Source organism: Canis lupus, chromosome 36, assembly GCF_003254725.2.
Source record: "Canis lupus dingo isolate Sandy chromosome 36, ASM325472v2, whole genome shotgun sequence".
Lineage (NCBI taxonomy): Eukaryota > Metazoa > Chordata > Mammalia > Carnivora > Canidae > Canis > Canis lupus.
Window position 1 is genome coordinate 5,847,439 of NC_064278.1, and position 25,090 is coordinate 5,872,528.

At 35.1% G+C, this 25,090-nt stretch overlaps 1 protein-coding gene across 1 annotated transcript in view; it reads right to left on the reverse strand.

Annotated features, from left to right (window-relative positions):
- Nucleotides 1-5,903: 5,903 nt before the first annotated feature.
- The window catches only part of PLA2R1 (phospholipase A2 receptor 1), a 113,602-nt gene continuing 94,415 nt past the window's right edge, over nt 5,904-25,090 (reverse strand). The window contains exons 21-30 of the mRNA XM_025471090.3: nt 21,056-21,173; nt 20,239-20,369; nt 19,732-19,879; nt 16,065-16,303; nt 14,159-14,327; nt 12,443-12,583; nt 11,820-11,936; nt 10,509-10,685; nt 8,194-8,226; nt 5,904-8,068 (exon numbers count right to left, since the gene is read on the reverse strand). Coding sequence (XP_025326875.3) covers nt 7,854-8,068; nt 8,194-8,226; nt 10,509-10,685; nt 11,820-11,936; nt 12,443-12,583; nt 14,159-14,327; nt 16,065-16,303; nt 19,732-19,879; nt 20,239-20,369; nt 21,056-21,173 — 1,488 coding nt within the window. The 3' untranslated portion in view covers nt 5,904-7,853. The remainder of the gene's footprint in view (nt 8,069-8,193; nt 8,227-10,508; nt 10,686-11,819; nt 11,937-12,442; nt 12,584-14,158; nt 14,328-16,064; nt 16,304-19,731; nt 19,880-20,238; nt 20,370-21,055; nt 21,174-25,090) is intronic.

Here is a 25,090-nt window from a genome sequence, read left to right on the forward strand (position 1 = left end):
AACTGGATCCACTTTTTCTTCATTGTTAGCCTCAAACTGAAAACTTTTTTCTCAGCTTAAAAAGATATTAAAGAAAGATGTTTTATTTAAAAGTTTCTATTTAATAGGCATCATTTTTCATGTTGAGCCTCCTTCTCTGACAGAATTAATTGGTGTCCTTTTATTTTTTTTCTGATTCTGTTCCTTCTGTTTTTATTTGTACCACATTATATTGAACTTATTATTTACATATTCCTCTGCCCCTGAAGCCCCATGAGAACAGAGACAATTTTATTCATATTTCCAGTACCAGAACCTAGGACTGTCTCTGTGCCATAGTAAGCTCTCAAGAAATGTTTACAGATTAGAACTGCTTATCAATATGTTGAAGTACTTCCTATATATATAATAGTGCTTACTAAGACATGTCAAAGTATGTTGGATTGCCCATTTTAGATTTTTAATTTTTTAGATCAGGGCCATCAAATTTCTCCTCTAAAGGGCTAGATGGTAAGTGGTGTGGATGTGGTGTAGACTTTGTGGGCCATTCGGTTTGTGTCACAACCACTGAGCTCTGCTGTTGCAGACAGGAAGTGGTCATACATGGTGTGAAAATGAAGGAGGATGGCTGTGTTCTGTTAACTTATTTACAAAAACAGGCACCAGATTGGATTTGGTCTTGCTCCTATTTGTCACTGTGTTAAGAAGTGGAGGAAGAGAGAATGGAGAGTCCAACCATGTATTGTAATAATCACTACAGTCCAGTGTCTTATAAATGTTGGCAAGGAGAATTATGATGGACATAACATTTTTGAAATATCTGCCATTAAGACTAAGCCATGAGGTTGTTGTGGATAAGCAGGAGTAAGAGAATGAGAGTCCTAACAAGACAGGATCAGGAAAGAGTGTGGAGAAAAGAGAGCAAAAACAAATAAATGGGGTCGACTGACAGTAAGATGTGTGTCAATCCAAACCTCTGGTAGGAGGGCTGTTAGTCAGATTGAAGAAAAGATGAATTTTGCTTGTTTTTCATTTGGGTCAGGAGAGAAAGAATGTCAAATAGTAGTGGTCCTCAAATGATTGTGTTTGCATATTTCCTAAAAGAATTTTGAAAGAAAAGATATATATCCCTTCACACATTTCCAAGTTGACATCTAAACATTTTTTTAAAGTAGGATGCAATTTTCAGCATATGATAAATAATAGCATTGGAAAAAATTGTCACATCACTCTGTTAATACATCCAATGGAATTTCATATCATAGCAGATTTTTTCACTTTTTATTTTGAATGATTTTAGATTTACAGAAAAGTTGCCAATATTATAGAGAATTGCTGTGTACCATTCAGTCAGTCAGCCTGCTGAACTGGTACATTTCATATAACCATAGTATAATCATCAAAAGTAAGAAATGAATACAAGTATGATACTATATTAATTAAACTATAAATTTCATTTTAATTCAAGTTTTTCCATTATGTCCTTTTTCTGTCCTGGGATCCAATTCAGGATGCTACCATGCATTTAGTTGTCATGTCTTCTTATTTTCCTCTAATCTATGACAGTTCTTTAATCTTTCCTTTTATGACCTGGGTACTTTGGAAGTGGCTAGTTATTTTGTAGAATGTTCCTCAATTTGGATTTGTCTGGTGTTTTTTTATTATTAATTAAGATTATTCCTTATTGAAAAAGATGCCAAAGAAGTCACGTGCCCTTAGGAGGACATCATACCAGGGAACACAAGATGCTGATACGGCTGATTATCATGCTTATACTCGCCTTGATCACTTGGTTAGAGTGGTTTTTTTTTTTTACTGTAAAGTTAGTACTTTCCCATTATAATTAGTGACTGTCTTGGGGGTGATACTTTAAGGCTATGCAAATTTCCTGTTTCTCTTCAAACGGTCACCCACTAATTTTAGCACCCACTGCTGGATCTTGCCTATATAAATTATTACTGTTGTGTTTGCCTAATGGTAATTTTTGTTTCTCTCATTTCTTTTACATTTATTAATTATAATTCTCCTGTAGAAAAGAACTGTTGCTTCTTTCTCCTCAGTTTATTTATTCATTCATTCAGTTGTTTATTTTTTAACAATATGGACTTATAGATATTTATTCTATGGGTTATAATACAATACTAGCAATATATATGTATATATATTTAATATATATGTATATATTTTTTTGCTCAAATTGTTCCAATGTTCCAATGTTGGCCACTGAGAGCTCCTTCAGGTTAGTTCCTTGGGCATGACCTCATATTTTCATGAGCATTTTTTAAATTTCTGGGACCACAAGATAATCTACTTTCATCTCACATTTTTCCTGGCCCGGACCTGGAATCAGCCATTTCATGGAACCCTAGTTCCTTTGATTGGAGATACCTTAACAATTTGAATTCCATCATAATCTATTTAAAAATAGAAATACACACAAACTCTTGGCAGTCAGAGATTTTTCTTTGTTTTTCTCCTTAGTCTTGTATTTCCATTCCAATCTGCCCACAGAGTTTTATCTTAATGTAATATATTTTTAATCTTGAAAATATTTTATTCATTACCTTGTCATGTTAGCCTACAGTAAAAAAATACATATACAAATTAAAATTATTTATAAAATTCCCTGCCAACATAGGTTCTAAGTATATACATTTTCTTGTATATTGAACTGTCAGTTTAATTTTTATTAGTACACAATTGGTCAGAACAACATAAATATATTACAACAGTTAATAAATGATTAGAATATATCAAACTAAAATGTTATAGGCAGTGTATCTCTTAATGAAATGGATGGATTACAGATAAAATTAGCTAATAATAATTTAAAATTGCTAGAATGAGTCAGAATTTAGCATGAATTCTATTTTTATTATTATATCAGCTATACATGCTGAGAAACTCTGATGGAGATTGCCGGGCTCTTTGTAGTTGGTTATCCTCTCCTTCCTGAGCACACTGGGAGACCTCTCAGACTTTCTTGCAGGTAAGTTGGACCATGTGACTAGTCTGGCCAATGATATGTGAGTGAAAGTGTCACTTAAGGACCCAGAAACTTAAGATTTCTCTACTTTTTCCTGTTATAGTATCACTGAAAGCCCCATATTCCTGAGGTAGGAACATGCAGACTGGATCTATGAGTTATTGCTTGGATGTGAACTTCCCTGGAGAACCATAAACTATGGAACCATAGTAGGCTTTGCATGACCAAAAAATTTAATTTTTGAGTTTTGTTTTGAACCATTAACATTAGAAGATTTATTTGTTTTCACAGCATGCTCTAACCTATCCTGGCTAATATAAACACTTTCTTCATGTAAATAAATAGATAGGAATGAAAGGGGATTTGTTATAGGGATATAATTTCATTATTTGAATTGTTTTCTCATTTGTGCCCCAAATCACAGTGATTCTACATTTAAAAACACTTTTGTCATTTGTCAGTGGACAATTTGATTATGTCCTTTTGAGTTTTGCTTAAAGCTAAGAACTGGAAACAGTCAAGTTGCAAAAGGATTTGTTACCCAGTCATTAGAGTGATTCACATTGTCAATTTTCTAGAAGTAAAATTAACAGACTTCAGGAAGACTTTTCCAATGACTATTAATTATACCTGTTACTCTTTCACTCATAGGCACCTCTTGTTCTATCTGATATACAAATTTAGGTTGGGAAAAATGATAGATTGATAATATCATTATAGTTTTGTCAATACTATTTTTCTATTAAAATATCTTTATATTAAAAAGTGCTTTAATCATAACACTAGAGTTACCAATTTAGTTTACTCAGTTAATGAAAAATATTCATCATAAAACTTAATAGGTAAGGCCAATCTTCATTGTCAAATCCCTGAGCCAAATAAGACAAATAAATGTTCAGAAAAAAATCTGATTCCATTTTTCAGTTTATTTTATTTTTTATTAATTTTAAAAAGCTTTTATTTATTTATTCATGACAGAGAGAGAGAGAGAGGCAGAGACACAAGCAGAGGGAGAGGGAGAGAAGCAGGCTCCATGCAGGGAGCCTGATGTGGGACTTGATCCCAGGTCTCCAGGATCACGCCCCGGGCTGAAGGTGGCGCCAAACTGCTGTGCCACTGGAGCTGCCCATTTTTCAGTTTAATGAGCATGTTAATACTCAGCGTCACTTAGAAATCTAAGACAGATTAAGCACAGAGCTTTGTCATAAGCTTTTCATCAGGATAAGGTAAGATGTCAGGTTCTTAACAATATCTACACTTCTTTTGCTTTCATCAGAAATTTCTCTACAGAAAAAGCTTCTCTGACAAAAAATTAGGGGCTGCATGAGCTAGAAAGTCTTAAAATAAGAGTAGTTATCATTCTTTTTGTTCCACTGTTTAATGCATATTAACTTAGAATAGCCCAACATGGAATTTCTCACTCATCACTTCATCCTTCACAGAAAAATCTATGAACATAGGGAAAGACATCAGGCTCTACACTGGTTTTAGAATTCCTTTATTAAAAGAATCTTCATTGACATCATGACTTTGAATTTTTTCCCTTTGTTTGGTGGAGAATTTTCCCAAGATAAAGCATCATAGCAAGATTTGGAGTGAAAGCCATGATTTGTTTTTGTTTACAGTAGTGATGGGCATTTGTACAAGAGAGGTGGAAAAGAAGAATCATCATGACACTCTGATCTCACATGTGTTCTCGTGAAGGTTACTTCTAAGAAAGAATATATATGAAGGTTAAAGTTTCTGGAAACTGAGTTCCTTAAAAATATCCATGTCTCTGTGTCCCTTGAAAATCTTTATGTATCTTCAGAGTATGTGTTCTTAGTATGATGACTCTTAACTTAAAGAATGTATTTCAATAATCAATAGTCTTAATCAAAGATAGATTTCAAGTTAACTTCTGTGAGGCAGAGGTAGGAGACCCATTGGAAGACTCCAAGGCCCTATAAGTTAGAGGTCTTACTATATAGAAGATGCCTGGACCCTTGAATGCAAAGTCCTTTTGCAAACCCATTGTCTATGAGAAATAAACCTTTGCTGTGTTAAGCCACTGAGATTTGGGGACTGTTTGCTACAGGATTTAGTACTCCCTAGTAGAGTAACTGATGGTACTAGATAGGTCTCACTATTGCAGAAGTGAAGTGGCCTTGTGTATAACTGCAGTGTTCAGGTAGAGAATTGAATGGGAGTCATAGCCAATATATTGGGGATAAGGCAGTACCAGGGAGAGCCAGAATGGAGCAAATCAAAGACAATAGACTCTCACCAACTATAGGCTTCAAGCCTATAGCCTAAGGGCCAGCAGAGTTCCCAGGAATAGGGCCAGACAACTACCCTCAGTGGACACAGATAACACACATTTACAGTCACTTATCACTTTCTCCCCCCAGTATTACAAAGACACAAGTTCTCATATATCCAACACCATTTTGAGGAGGAAAAGAAAACTCCAAAAGACTGTTTACCTAAAGAGACCATCTAATCCACCCTTGATAGGAAGAGGAACTTTCTATTGGAGAAGCATTTAAACTGAAAGAAGACTGTTGGAATTGGAAGAGCTCAAGATACTTTTAATTGTAAAATCCAAGATTTAAAAAAAATAAAATAAATAAAATCCAAGATTTTCCATTACTCAGAGTCAGGGATAATAATTGATTTTTTGGAAAGGGGCACATTAATTATGTGTGAATGAGTTTGTGACTCTGATGCCTTTTTGCTTTTCATGCTATAGCTATGGAATCTAGTTCAGATTAAAAATAGATGTGGAAAAAGCTTTTTGAAGTGCACATATATAAATAAAACATAATATTTCAGTACTTTCTATTTCTTAAATTTAAATAATGAGAAGGAGTGCATGATCTTGTCCATGGGGACAGATTCCCCAGAGATATAGTTCAATACTAAATAGCAAAGTACAGAGCATTGACAAACAGTGCAGTTTCTTTCTGCAAAACCACTTTATTAATGACAGACTTGGTCAAATTGTTATGTGTGACTATTCCACTTCAATATACTTTGACTAGAAGGATAATTGATTAGCAGTTTTTACCAGGTACACTAAAAAGAACAGAACTTTAATTTCACTTGACAGATTGTTAAATTGGGCTTTTATACCCGGTTAGTTCAAGCCAATTATTCTTGTGAGTTATAAATATACAACTGCTGCATAATATAATATCTTTTAAAAAATGAAATATCAAAACTAAAAAAAAAATTGTGGAAGTAGATCATCCTAGTGTGGAAGCTACACAGCAGTAGCAAGGAGCCTCTTTTAGAAGCTGTATTAACTGTTTCAAGCTACAAGGACTCCATGCTCATCAAATTCTATTTCTAATGATGATGGCTTTCCACTTAGAAATTCACTCATACTTTCTCCCAGAGCTCCACCTTGTGACTAGTGGCCACTAATTTCAAGGCAGATGGATGTAATAATGCACACACTAGGGAGGCCTGGAGATTCCCCTGGTTCCTCTCTATCACAAGACCTTGCTTAATTTTCATAACCACCTGGTGTTTTCTACTTATGAATATCTTTACTGGATTGCTCTCACTTTTCTCTCATTAGAAAATAAGTGACATAAAAACAAGAGTTCTCATTAATTTCCTCACCTCAATACACCCAGTTTCTAGAACAGCACTTGGTTCTTAATAGGAATACAATGAACATTTATGTAAACGTGCTGCCAAAGCAAGCACAATGAATATTTATGTAATGAGTAAACTTTAAAATGTTGATTATAAAGTCACTTTTCCATATAAGAAATTCGTGAAAGAAAGTCAAATATGCAGTATTTAATTTATGGACAGTGTCATGCTATTATTCATATTTACCAACTGCATTAACTAGTCTGACACAGAGATAGTTCTTAAGAACGACAGTTTATTAAATAGAATACCCCATATAAACTCATTTATATAGCAAAGGTATCTAGGTTATGACTGGAGAGTCATTTATTTACTACTTCTCCATATATCCTCTAGTGTGGTCCTAATGGTACTGTAGTTCAGATCTTCATTTTTTCCCTTTTAAATTCAAATTAAATTTTATATCTTTTAGTTGTCAGGAGAGTTATATATTACTTTATACCTTTAGTTTTAAGAAAGGCCATGAATTTTAACAATAGTACGACTTTAATGAATTCTTTTAAGCTTATCTATATTTTAAAATATCAAACATAGTCATTATTTAGTCATTGAAGGTTTTAGGCCATATTACGTGGTTGCTTATGCAAGTGTACTAACCAAGATCTTTCCTACATAAAGACAGGTAATTTTTCTTTTTTAATTTCAGAAGTCAGAACTAATAAAAATAAATATCAGCTTAAATATTAGTTTAGAGCCTGGAATGTGTGAGTTTTCAGCTTAGAAATTAGTTTCCTAAACTCTGTTTTTAAAATGATTGAATTAAAAAACAAACAAGAAACCTCTCAGAAGTCTTTAACTTTTCATCTTGCATACAAGTATAGAGTTTAAAAGTTTGTTTTGCTTTCTCCCTTTTTTAATGGATTAAGTGTGGGCAAATGTCTGAATAGTTTCAGATTAGTTTGAAAAATCTTTTAAAATTTCAGTAGAAATATATTAATACAAAACCTATTATTCACATTAGTTCAAGAGTCTTCAATAGGGAGTTACCTTTACTAGTTCTTGTTTTCTGACTAGTAACCATTGTATAATTTCCCCATTTTAAGAATAGATCACAGTTTGGGGAAATGAATAAATCAACACCTCTATGATTTGGTTACTGTTCAAAACCAGTAATCAGTTTAAGAATAATTAAAATAATACAATTCACATTATAGTGGCATCTAGTCTGTAAAGGAAAATGCAGGGGAGACTCCACTTAAGTCTTTACTTATCTTTATGGCAGTGGCATTCTCTGAGTTCATTGTTATGGATCATTCTTCTCAAGGTCAGAAATGAGAATATTTTCTTCCAAATGTACTGTACTGAAGTTGTTTGTGGGGTAGTAAGGATTCCCGAACGGTGCAAGTCTACTGAAGATACCTCTATTGTGCTTGTATATGCAGAAGGAAAGGGTGGAAAGTGCCAGGATTACTATCAATGTCAGTGCTACTGCAAGAGGCACCATACTATGACTTGGTCCTAAAAGAAGGTGAAAAAAAGGAAAAGCTCAATGACAACAAGTTAAGATAGATATTGTTACATAGCTACTTTCTATTTTATTATTTCTAAGAGAAATCAAAATGTTTTCTACTGTTCAAACCTACCTTTTCCTGAGTGCTCCTTTACTGCATGAAGACCTAAAACCAAATTCAAAAAAAAAAAAAAAAAAACTGCGATGAAAATTTTCTTTTAATTCAGCAAAATTATGTTATTATTTAGAGCAGGGCTCAGCAAACTATGGCTCATGGATCAGATCTGGTGCCTGTTTTTATAACCACTGTTTTACTGGAATTCAGCCACACTCATCTGTTTATGTATTGTCTGTGGCTGCTTTCATGCCACAATGGCAGCGTGACAGAGACTATATGGTTCCCAAAGTCCTAAAATATTTACTGTCTGGTCCTTTACAAGAAAATTTTGCTGACCCCTGATTTATTGTAATCGTTATTGTTGCTCACAAACACATACACTGCTTTTTTTTTAAGCTGAAAAATTTCCATCCGGTCTCAGCACTGTGCTGCAATAAAAATATGAATAAAATATAGTCCCTGCCTGCACGGAACTAAGTTTTGTTAAGCTCTGAGATGGAGTTTGTCCAGCAATGATAATCTCTTTACTCCATGCGGGGATTTTAAAATCAGCACCTTCTCAACTTTGCAATCTCAAGAATCTTGGGAAATGAATAATAGCTCCTCCATTCAAAAAATTGGAGGGTTCCTGTTTGAGGACTTTCTACTATAGAAATGTATCTCTTTCAAGTAGATTCTAACTCAAAATTTGAAATCTGCTATTTTTGACCTAGATCAGTAAAGATCCAGAAAAATATGTAGAGAATGACTCAGAGGAAGATCAGTAAAGAGTTTGGGAGTGGAGGAAGTGCCTCAGTGTAGTACTTATGCCCTTTCACTCTTGCACACTTAAACATGGGACTATATATTATGTGTGTGTGAAGATACTTTTTAAAGAGAGACTATTAAAAGAATATTTATTGTCTGGATGCATGCAGTGGGCAGATACACAAGAAGCATATAGAGCCAGACAATTTGGGGCATGGTTCTTGATGTGGCCTCAGTTTGGACAAATGCTTTTCTCATCTGTAAAATGGGAATACTGCTGCATTGCTTTTGGAAGTTGCTGTGAGTGATGAAAGAGGTGCCCTCTATATTATAGGAAGCTTTAAAGTCCCATACACATATGAGGTATTTCTGATTTGTTTTTGAAATGAAATGCTATTGATCACTTGGGTACACTACTTATTAGGCTTAGTCATGTTTTCCACACAGGACTGCTATCCACACTATTGGGAGCTTGAATGTTGGTGATGACACCTATCAGGTTTTTCTCCTTCATTCCTACCCAGTGTGTAATTGGATCACCAAAGCCTGCTGATTCTCTTTTCCTATTTCTACTCTTCCTCATGTTCCTAGTTCCTAGCTCCATCACTCAAATTACAACTGCCTCCCTTGGATTAGTGTGATTCCCCTGCAGGTGTTTATAGAGCACATAGGGGTTCTTTGTCTTCTTCACCATGAAGTTCAGCTCTTTAGACTGGTACTCTCTGCGAATGGATCCTACATTACAGTCCAATTTTATTCCCATCACCACCTAATGTGAATCCTTCACTCTCATCTAAGCTATTCTCAGTTGCTGCCTGTAGTCATACTGGATTTTTGTCTCATATGCCTTCCCTTCTCTATTCTCCTTATCTTTTGGGATTCCAAAACCTTATCTCCTCTCAGAAGCCTTCACCAGCAGTGGAGGCCACACCACTTCCTCCTTCTCTGCAATACTGGCATCTAGAAATGTTGTGATTATTATTAAAAACACATTTCCAGTTAATGATCATTGCTAACATCCTATCTTAGAAATTTCTGTATTGTTTGCAGCTGACTAAAATTTTTCTGGCTTAAATTTCTAAAATTATTATTTCTTTTTATCACCACAAAGCATGCAGTTCAAGATGAAGTTAAAGTATGACTTTTATAATATAATGGCTAGCAACAGAGAATCTCATCCAGTTATCAAGCAAGAATACCTAGGCCTAGATTATATTTCCTGGGACCAAAGATGAACCTTAAAATTTCTGAGTAGCAGTTGCCAGTATAAGGGTTGCTGGGTAACATCGCTACTTCCATTTTTTTTTTTTTTTTTTTTTTTTTAGGTTAAACTGCTTTTTTGCCCATTAACAGCTAGGATGACACAGGAAAGTCATAGGCTTTATAATGATTTTTTCTTCATATCAGAGAAAGAAAGAGCTGAAATGTCCTCTGACTTGTTTGATGTTGAACAAGATGATAATGTTAGAATTTATCAGAATACTCCCTGAATACTTGAATTTTCAAAGCTATAAATGTTAAAGGTGGGTCAACATTAGTCAGGGTAGAATCAAAATGAAGAATTACCCTCTGGCTTTACCCACCTGCTTCCATTTTGCATATAAATCCTTTTTTTTCTTGACATGGGGATAACTGCCACACTCCTTCTGAGATCCTCAGGGCAATACACAGATGGGGTTTGACATGGTCCATCTCTGGCTTCCGAATGCCCCAGTTTGACTGGTCTGTGGGAGTTCCATCAAACCACTTTATGGTTTTACCTGTGGAAAAATGCTGACTTACTATGAATTATATGTGTAATTATCAAATATACTAAGACTGGAATGAACCATAAAAGGCAGCTCCTGAATTCAATGAGGCTGTCTTCTTATCTGATGCATGCAATTCAGGGGGTACAGTCATGAATACAACATCAAAAGGTGGGTATTAGTAAACTTGCCCTGTGAATGGCTCTCTGTTTATTATAGATATATTTTTCTGATTTAGTTCATTTAGAATACCATCTTCCTTAATGTAACAGTTTGAATTTTGAAATATTCCCTATCATTATAATCAATTTAAAGGAATCATTTTAAGTCCTAACATCTGTATTATTGCAAAATGGCTCACTTTCTAAAATAACTTTACAGCTAATTTCTTTAAAAAGCAAGCCACTGGTGTACTGAGAGGCGGAGGCAATTATAGAGCCCATCCATGTGCAAGCAATAATAGGGGGACATTGTCGGCAAGTATTTAAAACCAACAATAAAAGTGACTAAAAGTCAGTCACCTTTTATATCACAATGGGCTAGAAATTTTAAACAATGTCTGTGATTGAAACACTCCTTATTAGAGTGGACCCACCCTCCACCTTGGTATATCCCTATAATAAGTTCTCCGTACCAATTAAGAGAATTTTCCTTATAAATACTTTCAATAACCATCAATTACATGGAAGAATAACATGCTGTCATTTGATCACAAACTCTGGTTTTTATGAAAAGCAAATAATTCTGACAGCACAATATATCATCGAAACATTTCTATAATTCTCTTGTGCTTTTATAACATTGAGGAATAATCTGAGTATTTTAAATAAATAGGGTTTTGTTGTCTATGACTAAGTCTGTGAACACAAATTTCCATCCAAGAATCTTCATGATGTGAGAGTAAGATAAGCTTGTTGTTTGCTTGTTTTCATTTTTGGTATTCTGAGATTATTTCAAAGGACACAAGGGTATAGAAAAGTGTTAGCAATATTGTCTTTGGAAGAAATGGCTTTAGGATTCATGCTGTTTTTTCACAGCAAATGTATCCAAGAAGAGCCTTCTGGTTTGCAGATGCCTTTTTCATCAACCTTGACCACCATGTATTTATTTATGCCCTTTCCTCTTCTCTACCCAAATCTTACTTACTGTCACCATCAAACTGAGCATTCAACCAAATCATCTGGACAGAAGAACCAAAAGCAGAAAGCTCTTCTAGGAGAAATGAATTTTCATCCTCATCCTTGATTGTTAAAAGATTAGATCCTATAAAAGAGATAAGCAGTAAATAAACAAGTATTTGTGTTTATGTGAAATACAATTTAAAAAATGTCTCCTATACCAAAATTTGTAAAGCTCAGTCTTTGCAGAGTGAAAATTTCTACTGTAAATTAAATGATTTTTTATTAAAAATTTAAAAGTTATACCACATTTATTAAAAGATACAAGGTTGTACTTAAGAAGTCCAAGCATATAGAATATTCATTTTAGGGAACTTTAAAAATTTATATTCAAATGCATTCAAAAGGAACATTTTCTTGGGAAAGTGTAGTATTCTGAGACATCATCTTAGGTTTTCATATTCTATCCTGGACATCGAATTTCATAGATAAACCAACCCCAAACAAGCAATATTATATTGAATATTTTTTCAATTTTTTTGTTACTCCTAAAGCCACTAAATAATCAGACAAATGAAGAAAACCACATTGTTTACTGAAATGTCAAGAAGGAACGCATTGAAAGCATTTTACCATCACAAAAAGAATTACCTTCTTTTTTGCAAAATTCATGAGCAGCCTCAAAACTCATACTGTCTAGGACTGTAGAAAAACTGTAGCAATTACTTTTGAATTTTATCCAGGGAATTGATGTTTCTGAGCACAACTCTGGATGTCCAAATTGTTTTGTTTCTATGAACAAAAATCAGTTATGATTTTAGGATGGTGACTGGGTTCATTTATTAAGATATACATTGCATTAAGTTCTATGACAGACTAAGATAAATATGTGTAATGAGATTTTCATGATAATACTCTGAAAGAGTGGGTTTACTATAAATGATCATAAAACCAAGATTGTTTTGTAGACTTTCTGGCAGAAATAATCTTTATCTAACATACCAGGAGATATTAATGCACTGCTTCTTAGGTTTAGTTTGGGTGCTGCTTGGGTGAGGGTAGCTGTCTTTTATGTTTGTAATTGGTATCCTAAAGGGTGGAAAAATTTGGGGATGTGATTTGTGGAAATACTGGAAGCTGAATGAAGTAGGCAAGAGGCACTTCCAAATGTACAAAATGTGTTCTGTGCAGTGCTGTATATTATAGTTTTAGTAAATCCTTACTTGCCAATCAACCTATGAGAGAAAAACATGCATTCAGTAAAGTAACATAGCATAACATAATATAATATATAACTAAGGGAAATTTTAGGTGGACTTTGCTTTAAAGGTCAAGCATGAGAGTCAAATCCATGCTGAGATCCTATGTATGTATGGCTGTAGACATGTTACCTATCTTCCTCACACTTCGGTTTCTTTATCTATAAAAAGACAGCTAACAACATCTTTCTTACATGAGAAGTTTATTAAAATTTTTTTTAAAGATTTAATTATCTGAGAGAGAATGAGAGAGCGAGATAGAGCATGAGCAGTGGAGAGGGGCAGAGGGAGAGGGAGAAGCAGATTCCCCACTGAGCAGGGAGCCTGATGTGAGGCTAGATCCTGGGACTGTGAGATCATGACCTGAACAAAAGGCAGATGCATAACCAACTGAGCCACTTAGGTGCCCCTAAATTTTTTTCTTCTAAGTAATCTCTGCTTCCAACATGGGATTTAAACTCCTGACTTTGAGATTAAGAGTTGTATGCTCTACTGACTGTGCCCCTACACAATAAATTTAAATGAACGAGTATCTGACACTTCTTAAGCACTCAGTAAATGCAATGCTATTGAAAAGGGAAGGATAACTTTTATGGTGTTTTAGAAGAATTAGTTTTTCCTTCATACATGCTCTTAATGTAGGTTTCTAGCCTAATTTCCCACCTCTTTACTGGTACCCTGCCATGCAGGCAAATCTCAACATGAGCTTTGCTTTATACATGTCCAATCCTTTTTTCCTTTCATGTCTTTGTACAAACTTTTCTGCTCAGAATGCCTCCCCATGTCCCATCACAGTTGACTATATCCCATCTATTCTTCAAGGCAAGTCTCCACAGTCATGTCCTTCAAGAAGTCTTTCTACTTATGCTCAAGTGGAAATGATGTGTTCTCTTTCTTGCTAACCCCCATGACACTTGCTACTTTTCCATCAGTTGGTAGCCCTGCCTGGTATAATAGCTCATTTGTCTGAACATCACATACCAAACCAGAGGCTTCTTGGGGGCAGATACTTCTTATTACTCTTACTCATAGCTCCTGCTTAGCACAGTGCTTTGCACACAGTAGGCTTCCAGTACATATTTGTTGGGTTGAATAGAATGGAACCTACCAGAAGGTACATGACAAATTGCTCCTTGCAGAAATGACTCGCAGGCTGTGCTGCTCCAGCGTCCACTGGTGTCAGCAAAAACACAGTCACCCAAGATGGAGGACTCATCATCTTTCCAAAAAGTGAAGGAAGATTTGGTTCCATCTGACCAGTCAAAATTAAGACCATTCTGTGGAGGGAAATTGGGCCATTATTTCCTTGCTAGGACTGCTGGTGGCATTACCCAATGCTGTTTGAGCAGCCCTTACTTGACACATACATTTATATTTCCACATCTAGACTTATTTTTCAGGGGGAGGGTCTAGGACAGCTTGTGAATATGGCCTGACAAAAAGAAATATCTATCACAACGGTATCTTTTTTTAGTTTTTGGGAATCCTTGGTTGCTTGCCACTATAATTCCCAGTAAGAGATCAGAGAAAAGTTGATCAATATCTTGTTCTTTACACCAAAACAAATTTCAGATTGATCAAAGATTCACACATAAAATTGAAAACATAAAAGTGCTAAAGAAAACTTGGCTAAATATCTTATCCTCTCGGTGTGGAGAAAATCTTTTCAAGTACTATACAAAATCCAGAGGCCATAATGCAAAATTGACTACAGCAAGTTAAAACATTCTGATATGCAAAAATACAATAAACAACTATAAAATACCATTCTCTCCCATATCCCAATGGCAAGATTAAATTTTGATAAAACCTAGTATTGATAAGGATGTGAAAAAAAAAACAACATGTTATCATAGTTGTTGGCATGTAAATCAGTACAAACTTTTGGCAGGCATTATGGCACTATTTCTTAAAAATTTAAAGCGTGCTTAGCAATTTCATTTCTAGGAATTTATTCAACTTGCACAAAGTTGTTTGTTTGTATTACTTGTAGTTGTGAAAAACTGGGAAGAGCCCAAATTTCTATTCAGGAGAGAATGGTAATGGTATATCCCATGTGGTGCTGTCCCAAAGAATGTGTTAGATTTTTATGTGCTGACATGGAAAGCTGTATAAGGTATGTTAAACAAAAAGCAAATTTAAGGACAGCACATGTAATGTGACTTCATTTGTACTTAAAAAAATAAACATATGCATTATGTTTATATATGTGCATATCTAGAAAATTTCTAAATGATGCACCAGAAACTGTTTACAGTGATTATCTTTGGGGAGTAGAACCAGAGGTTGGGGTAGAATAGATTTTACTTTTCACTACTTTGAGCGTATAATACTGTTATTTAAAAAAAGAGAAAATTAAAAAAAAATCTTTCTCTCCAAAATACATCCCAAGACAGAAAACCCATGTGTTAAATTCCAAGGAGGAACTGAATTAATAACCGCATTTCGGTACACCTGGGTGGCTCAGTGGTTGAGCGTCTGCCTTCAGCCCAGGGAGTGATCCTGGAGTCCCTGGATCGAGTCCCACATCGGGCTCCTCGCAGGGAGCCTGCTTCTCTCTCTGCCTATGCCTCTGTCTCTCTCTGTCTCTCATGAATAAATAAATAAAAGTAAAAAAAATAATAACCACATTTCTAGGCAGGAAGTACGATCCACTTCTCTTGGGGATTTCTTAAATGCAACGAATTACTCAAATGCAGGTGCTTGAGTTTAAGATGTGTTCCATTGCCCACATGAGGCAGATACTCAGAAATTTTCAGAGAACCTTTGAAGGGCATTAATTCTCAGAAATTAGGCAAGGGGATGTATTCTCTTAAAAGGTGTATGCCTTTAATTTGTAGTCATAGGCTCTTCATGAGGTCGGTCAGTAGTTATTCTATAAACCAATTACTTAAATGTTACATTTACTATTATTTCTGGGAATTTTTTTGTGTTAACTCACTGGCCATACCACTAAGGAGGCAGATTTGAAATTTACTTATTCAGGGAAGTTCCAAGGGATTTAAGATACCTACATCTGCAGTGAACAGTCCAATCCAGTGGGCATGTCCTAGCCGGTTGAGGATAACCGTGAGGAAGGACTGGTGATACTGATCTGTAATGCTGGCCAGTTCTGCTCCGTGCATTAGGCAGGTTTTTATTGCTGTATACCAAGTCATATTTGCATTAATTATTTTATAAGTTCTGTTTCCATATTCCAAGGTATCAGGGACTGGATACATATCAGATGTATTTACAGTGTGTCCTGAGGTATCTAGAACAAGAACAACAAAAATTAATTTTAAAAAATTATTTTTAGCATCTGATTGAGAAAGGAGGAGGCAAAGCTTAGCCTGGATCCCTGTCATAATGATCCCTACTGTGGTTAGCATCAGAGTTTTCCTTCCCAGAACTATTTTGAAATGAGGATAATACCTGAAAGCATAGGTGATGCTAAAGAATGAGAACACTTAGGAAATTTTTAATGCATGAGTGTTTTTAAAAGTATACACATATAGCTAACCATTTCCAGATTTTCTATTTTTGACTGCACCTTTTTAAACTGACCGCTTTTTGATGGAACTGATCTCCTTAGGCGGATTTTATTCCACTAGCTACACCCAGCCTAACACACTCAGCTCTGGGTGATCTTAATACTAAGGAATATTGACATATATTATGTGGTTATATACTGTGTTGCAAACATAATTTTACAAGCGCATATTCTCAGATGCCACCCTTTATTACATCTGAGATTGCATGATAGTTGCTATCATGTTTAATGTTTACATGTATAAATTCTAAAAAGTTTAAAGATTACATTAATAAAAAATTAAAATACACACAGTTCCTTAATGACTTACTATTAATATGTCACCTGTCTGAGTCAAGATTTACAAATTAAAAGGCAAGATTTTCCCAGACATGATCACTGGTGCTTTCTTTCTCATGAGTGACAGATTATATGACAGCCAAGCCCGTGTTTTTACATCCAAGACATTTCCTCTTTAATATGTGCACTTGCCTTTTTGTTCTAACTATAGTATGTATTAGGATAGGCTAAATTTAGGAAACCTAAAACAGAAAAACAAGGTAAGTATTTCTGAACTGTTTGATCCAAAGTGTCTGAGGTATTTCCTTGTTTGTTGGTTTTATTACATTTGGAATGTATTACACTTGAGCATGATGAGGTGTGGGTAGGTCAGAAGACTTGGGAATCAATCCCAGTCCTGACTATATAAGGCTAAATCACCTTGGAAATATAAATAATCCCTCCAAACCTCAAATTTATGTTCTGTAAGAGATGAGTAAGGCCTTCCTTAGTAAGGTGTGTGTAGAATTCAGAGATAACCACATAGGGTACTTACTGAAACTCAGTACTTGGAACATAGTGCCTTGGAACATAGCAGGTGCTCAGTAAATGTAAGTTCTTTATGCCAAGTAAAAATGGCAAAATGGGAATTTGACTTTTACCTGAAAATGTGACCTCAAAATAATAGTAGTGCATATTGTAAAACCAAAGTGAAATTAACCTATTTACCAACTAAATTGTGGTGGAGTACACTTTTATACCTGTTTATTCTTTATTAGAGGTCTGTTTGCCAGCCTGTGTACCAAGCCTAAGGTTATTTTTTTTCAAAACCCAGTACAATACCATAGTAGATTTTTAAAAATAATAATTAGTAAATTAAATTAACTGATATTTTCATATATGTGGCCTAAATACCAATTTAACTATTTTCCCCATTACATTATATATCTGTATTTTCAACATATAAAATTCTCCACGTGTAATTGATTCCATCAAACTTAAGCATAAGTGACTTTGAGCAACATGATTTTGCCACCCACTGACCTGAAAAAGAAAGATATGTTTGAAAACAAGTCCCAAATTGGGGGTCTTGACTTTGTCCTTGTATCCCTGCTACTTAGAAATCTTAGCTTTCAGGCGTTAGACTTTAGGCTCTAAGTCCAATGTAAGCACATATTTATATGGCAAATAAAGAAGTGGATCAGAATTGGAGCACTTAACTATAGGCTACAAGAATTTATGTAGTTATGGGGATCCCTGGGTGGCTCAGTGGTTTAGTGCCTGCCTTCAGCCCAGGGCGTGATCCTGGAGTCCTGGGGATCAAGTCCCACATCAGGCTCCCTGCATTGAGCCTGTTCCTCCCTCTGCCTGTGTCTCTGCCTCTCTCTCTCTCTCTCTCTCTCTCTCTGTGTGTCTCTCATGAATAAATAAATAAATAAAATATTTTTTTAAAAAAAGAATTTATGTAGTTGAATAATATTTTTTGGAAATAATAGTAGAAACTATCTTTTGTTAATATGCTGGCAACTTGCTAAGCATCGTATATACATAGAGTCTGTGAGATAGTAATTATCCCACTTGACAGACGTGGAAATCAAGTTTGTAGAAGATAAGAAACTTCACTGATAGTTATTTACAGAGGTGGGGAAGGAACCCAGGTGGGGCGTGAACTCCAGTGCCTATGCTCTCAACCACAGCTACTTTATACTATGTCCAAAAGAACATATACATTGTTAGTCCCAAAATTATCGAAGAGAAAATGGTCAGAGAGTAGTATATTTAAAGAAGAGATCAACATCAAGGTCATAAAATAGATCATTGTCTTTAACTGAGAGACTTTGAATATATTATTTACTTTTCCTAAGCCTCAAGGTTCTTATCCGTAAAATGGGAAGACTTTTACCTACTTCCTAGCATTGTTGGGAAGCTTTTATGCCTTATTGCTTATGAAGCCAAGGCACAGTGCCAGGTATATCATAAGTGTGTAAGTTCATGGTATATTGATATTTCTTTCCCTACAAGACTCTGCTCTTCTCATAATACTATTGCTATAACTAGGTATCTTCTTTCAGTTCCTAGTATTATGTTTAAGTTGTAACTGTGAATTAGGAAATAGGGCTTCTGTGGAACTCCGTTTCTGGGGATGGTGATTAGTGCATTAGAGAGTTCACATGCATGCAATGCTAAGAGGTAAAATTCATATTCCACTAAGTATATATACAATAGGCTACGCAGAGTCTTACCCAGCTCCAGAAACAAACTGTGGTGTTCTAAGGTAGCATGGTACAGGGAAGCCTTGCACTTGGTGAAAGCATGAGATATGAGCTGTTTTTAGTTTTATTACTCAAGGTCATTTGCAATACATTTAACCTGATTATCAACCCCTGACCATGTATAAGAGTATGGCTTTTGTATTTCATACCAAAAGTCACTCGGGGTTCTGATCATCAGCTCTAGAAACATGCTACATGCCATATTTAGCCACAGCCACATTTTTATGTTTCCAAGAAAGTAGGAAATATTAGTTTATTTATTTGACTCTTTATACCATTTTCTTAAAGTCTTTTTCATTACCTGAATACACTCATAAACCCAGAACAAAGCAGTAAAGCCATTTGACATGCCCAAAATGGATGCATAAATGTGGTTATTTCTCAAGCGGTCTCTGTAATCTTTAGAACCCCACTAGTCTCTGTAGTCTTTAGAACCCCACTAAAAGGCGTAAATCTCGGGTCGTGGAGATTAAGTGAGTAAATATATGTAAAACTCAAAAAAGCAAGTACCTGGCACTCCTAGCTATGAAAATGACAGTCACAAAGTGTGTAAAACAAATATGGAAGAGAAGAGTGGGGCATAGAGATGAAAGGAATAAAAAAGCAAATATTTCTTACCCTGCATTTTTTCACAAACAAACCCATGACCTTCTTTTCCACAGTCTTCAAAATACCATTTTCCAGTGAAATGAAAATTAGGATTACTTGATAGCAAAGCACAGAGAGGAATATGTTTTTGAACTTCAGTGGTGTTATGACTTGGAATCTTTAAAAAGATACATGTTTTTTTAAAAAAGGGTAACATATAGCATTATTATAACACTGACATTTTTATTAAGGACAATTTAAAAAATTCAAACACTATTATTCCTGTATTTGCATTTAATAAACCTGTTCACAGATCACTTCATAACCTACAAAATAAATACTTGTTGTGATAGTAATTACATTAATGGAACACATGAAAATGATATGTAGTTACATTATTGAAAATTAGTATATTAATAACAGACTAATAAAAATTTATGCTTATAAAGTATACGGAGCAAAAAACAGTTTAATAAGTAAGTATTAAATAGGATCTCTTGCTAAAATGATTTCTAAAAAATAAATCTGAAAACTTACATTTATTACATCAAATGGAGACCAGTTAGAGTATGCCAAAGGCTTTCCATTTAGCCATTTTTCATAATTATCATTTTGTAACCCTATCCACACATTAGTGGTCTGGCCAAAAAGATTCATAGTAATGAAAGCTGAAAAATAGGAATATATTATTAAATTTAATACCATATAAACCATTTGGGTAATCATCAAATTCTATTTATAGCTATGATTTTATTTAAATGACAGCAAAACTTAATTATCTATCAATTGTAGGAATTTGTTACTTTGTTCTTATTAAGGTAATGCAGTCTCTTTCACTTTTGTTTCAGTATAAATTGACAGACATTAGCTGGCTAAACCTGGGATTTCGTCATATCATTAACAAAGCAATTTCCAGTGTTCATTCAATGCCTTTCTAAACAAAAGAGGATTTATCTCCTATACTTAAACTGAAGTATACAACTGCCTAAATATCAGATACAAGTGTACAGGTAAATCTAAAGGGATCTAAAACTGATAACCATGCAATTATAAAAGAATTTACCTCCACGATTGTTTTAGTCATGTTGAAATAAAGATCATAAATATGTTATTTTTTCCACTACTACTAGGGAGACAAGACTACAAAAATCAGCAGTTTATAAGCAATGCAATGCACTAACTTTTACAGATGTCATGATATAAACCTTGTAGGTCAAACTGAAATTTTATGTGTCATCAGAAACATAATACTTAAAATGTGGGTTTAGAAATGTTAGTATTTGGGGGGAACATTGTAATAAATATTTGAATAAGAATGGTTATTTTTGGCTGATTGAAATGTTGAGTACTCTACCTTGCTCCACCTCATTTTCAATGGCAACTAGAGTCCCGCCTTCTTCAACACAGAAATCTTGAGCGGATGTCCAGTTCTTCCAATCACTAGGGTCTTTGGGGATTTTCATCAAAAGGCACTTTTAAAAAATGTCCAAAAAAAACCCATTCATTTCCATATTTTTCAAAATGAATTAAAAACCTCCCAAAGACACTGAGGATCAACCTTTAGAATTCTTTATAATTTTCTGAAGCATAAATGACTAATTTTTTCTTTGAGCTGCTCCAAAAGTATGAAAGTAAAACAGAGGACCAGCTTTTAGGGCAAGTCATTATCTTGCATGCATTTGTATCAGGCAGGAACTGAAGCAAGGATGTGTTTTGTTATGCAGGATATCAGAACAATGTCTTCTGCTCAGTGAAAAATAATATTCTCTTTAAAAAGGAGCCCACCTGATTGCAAAGTGTATAGTGGTAGATTCAACTGTTAAAAATTCTGTAGGTAGAAATTAATAGTTTAGTTCGATTTTATTTACAAATACACTTCCTCACTTTAAGTGAGAGAGGAATACTGGGGAATCCAACCACATCAGGTATTTAAATTCACTGATTACTTTAGTTAGCGATGTGGTTTGTAAGTCAATGAGGAAAAGCCAGAAAAGAAAAAAATGAGCCCAACTGGAAGAGAAACAAGGGAGAGCCAAGGAAACCTAAGAAGGAGAAACAGAAGGGAGGGAGGCCAGTAATGGAACACAAAAAGAAGGCTGTGGAATTTGGCAGTGAAAGCTGATTGTTACTCATGAGAAAATAATGTCTGTGGCATAGCAGGGTTAGTCATTATGCGGTGAGAAATGGAACAGTAACGACTGGACAGGTCAGGTGGGGTTTAGACGTGACCCCCCCTCCCCACCAAAGCTCAGTTAAATTTAAACATATCAATAAGGCCAGGTGGAGTCAGAGGAGAGGGAGAGATAGAAAAGAAAGGCTATAGTGGATTAGGAGAAGTCAGGAGAGACTGTATGCAAAGGATGTTCCATGTGGAATATTTTTCTCAATGACCACAGGGAAACCTAGTCATTGATAGGTTAGATCTCAAGATTTTGCCTCTGAGAAAACTCAGTTACAAGATAATTCTAAGCTAGTGTGGAAGCCTACACTTGAGAGAGCATCCTTCCCTATCCTCCTTTGGAATGACATCTTTCCTCATCCTTTAATTTCTATATTTGTCAACCCCCAACCCTTCCCCACGGTCATCTTAAAAAGCAGAGAGGCTAAGTGTTGCTCTTCTTTGAACACCACAACAAAGAAGGTCCCCAGTAAATATTTATGGAACATAGTAAAAGCCAATAGACTCCTAAATAGTTGTCAAATGACATTCTCGGGCATTCTAGATTTAGTCCAATGGTCCTCAAAGGGGAGTATTCAGTAATGTCTGGAGACATTTTTGGTTGTCACAGCTCAAGGTGGGAGCTTTGCTGTTGGTGGGTAGGGTACAAGGATTCTGCCAAACATTCTATAACGCATAGGTCAATCCCCCCATAACAAAGAATTATCCAGCGCGAAATGTCAATTAGTGCCCAGGTAATTCTTTTTAGAACTTAATCCTGGTCATGTCACTCTTTAGTTTAAAACTACTAGGGAAAAAAAAAAAAAAACTACTAGGGATTTTCAATAAGTAAGTATAAGTAAGTAAGTAAGTTAAATAAATAACAAGTAGGGATTGTCCACTGTTTTTAGAACAAAACCAGAAATCCTAATGTAGCCTGAAGTTGATTTACCAATTAAGAGAGGAAGTACATTTTCAATTCTTCTGGTCCTCTTTGACTTGTTTGCTTCACAAAGAAACAGAATTGGCTTTAAAGGATTTTAATTTTATAACAACTATTCTTTTATCTATTTCCTTTCATTTTGTCTCTTTTCTCTAATTACAAATTCCAAAGAGTGGCACACACTAATTATTAGGCAGTCTTATCATTTAATGTGAATTCACCTTGTGTTCAGATAGTCACTAATGAACCATTTGTAAATACCAATGAACCTCACTGGTTTAGTTAGCTCAATAAATCTTTCCAGAAAACACACACATATGCCCCCCATCACACCCTCCTACTCCCCCTTCCCCCACATTTGTCTCAGCCAAGGTTTACTAGCTTAACTATTTCCCATTACCACAACTTCATTGTTTCTAAAAAAAACCAAACAAACCCAAAAACATATTTACTGGTATAGTTCAAAATGGTGTCATTAGTAATTAAAGCAAAGCAGTACGATGAAGTATAGCACTCTTAATTTTAAATTGTTTATTTACTTACTAATTTGCAAAATGTGATCAAGTTTAATGCCTCTCTTATTATTGCTGTGAATTAAGGATATCCTACTGTATTACAAATGAGTTTTGCATAAAAATTCTTTTTTTGTCTCAAAGTCATTTCCGGCTCAAAATTTGAAAATGGAATTTATGACCTTTCCCCCAAACTTGGTTCTTTTCCAGTGTTCTTACTGATGTTGAAAGTCAGCCATGTATTTATATAAGCCTGAAACCTGGGAGTCTCCTCACCTTCCCACTCCATCCCCTTTTCAATGACATCCCATTTCTCAGAGTGGAGATCCCCATTCTTTCCATTCCTGCCACCTCACAGGCTCTGCCTTCACTACTACTTCTCTCTTGCCTGGACTTTTATAACAGCTTCCCAACCAGTCTTCAAACCTTCCTCATCCTTGCCTTCCTCCAGTCTGTCTTTGCCATTGTAGCATGAATGATTCTGTTAAAAACTCAGTCCTGATCATATCCTTCTTTAGTTAAAACTCTTGAGGAGTTTCCTATTGTTCTTAGGATAAAAACCAGAAACTCTTTTTCATCTCACTTTTCACACTCTTTTCACACTTTTCACACATCTCACTTTCACACTCTATGCTTCCTTTAGTTTCTTTGATAGATCATATTCCCTCTCACCACAGGACCTTAGCACATCCTGTAACCCCTGCTTTTAATGCTTCCTGTCTTTCTGAACACTTCATCCAGGTTCTCCTATTATATGCTTTTAGAGAACCGTGTATCTCCCTTTCATCACACGTGTCACAGTTATAAAGTAGTTATACTCCTGATTGATGACTAATGTTTGTTCCCTCTCTAGTCTGAAAGCTACCAAACAGAAGGGATTATGTTTGTTTTTCCTCACCATCAAATTACCAATGTCCAACATTAAATGAATGAATGAATAAAGTGTTAATAATATGGATACTTTTTTTTGTTGTTTTCTAGAAAAGAAGAGAGTGTTTTTTAAAGGAAAAACTATGTTGTGCATGAAATCAAATTTTGGCTAATCCCAAACTAGATGTACAAAGCAGCCATTAGCACTCAATCGAGATCCTTGTATAAAAATGTGTGAGTAAAGCATAAGAGTTAACCTAATAACCCATAACCATATGCACACTTAGAATTTTTTCTGCCTCCAGCCCTGCTGTGACAGGTATCTTAGATGACTCACTCTTCTAGGGGTTGTCCCAGGTCAGGACTCATATATCATCAAACGCAAAAGAAATAATTTATGAAACATTTAGAAAAGATGTTTAACTTCTGGTATCTCAGTTTTAAAACTCTTAAAGGTGGATAATTAGTCAACCAAATAGGTTTCTTCTTAGAAAAAAAAATTAGCCCTAGGAAATTGACAAACAAGAAGCAAAATTTAGTGGGACATAACATACTGATGCTCATTTAGAACTGTGACATGAATAATGTCTGTCATGGCCACCTCCCAGTTTTCCTCTGTAACTTTGTTAATCAGGGGAGCCATCCCCACGGGGCTCTCCTCCTCTTCATTATCAATACTTCTATTACCAGTTTTTCTAATGATCTGATAAGCCCACTTATTCCAAGGTATAGATGACAGATGAGGCAAATCTCAGAAATATTTCCCTTAAAAAAATAGAGTCAAGGCAAAGGAGTGAGACTCCAAGGGTGGGATTTTAACCATTTCTATGCAAGGGAAGGTGTGATAGGTGGGGACACTTGGAGACCCCTGTAATCTCACTCTGTGAAAGATCATTTTTTTCAGGT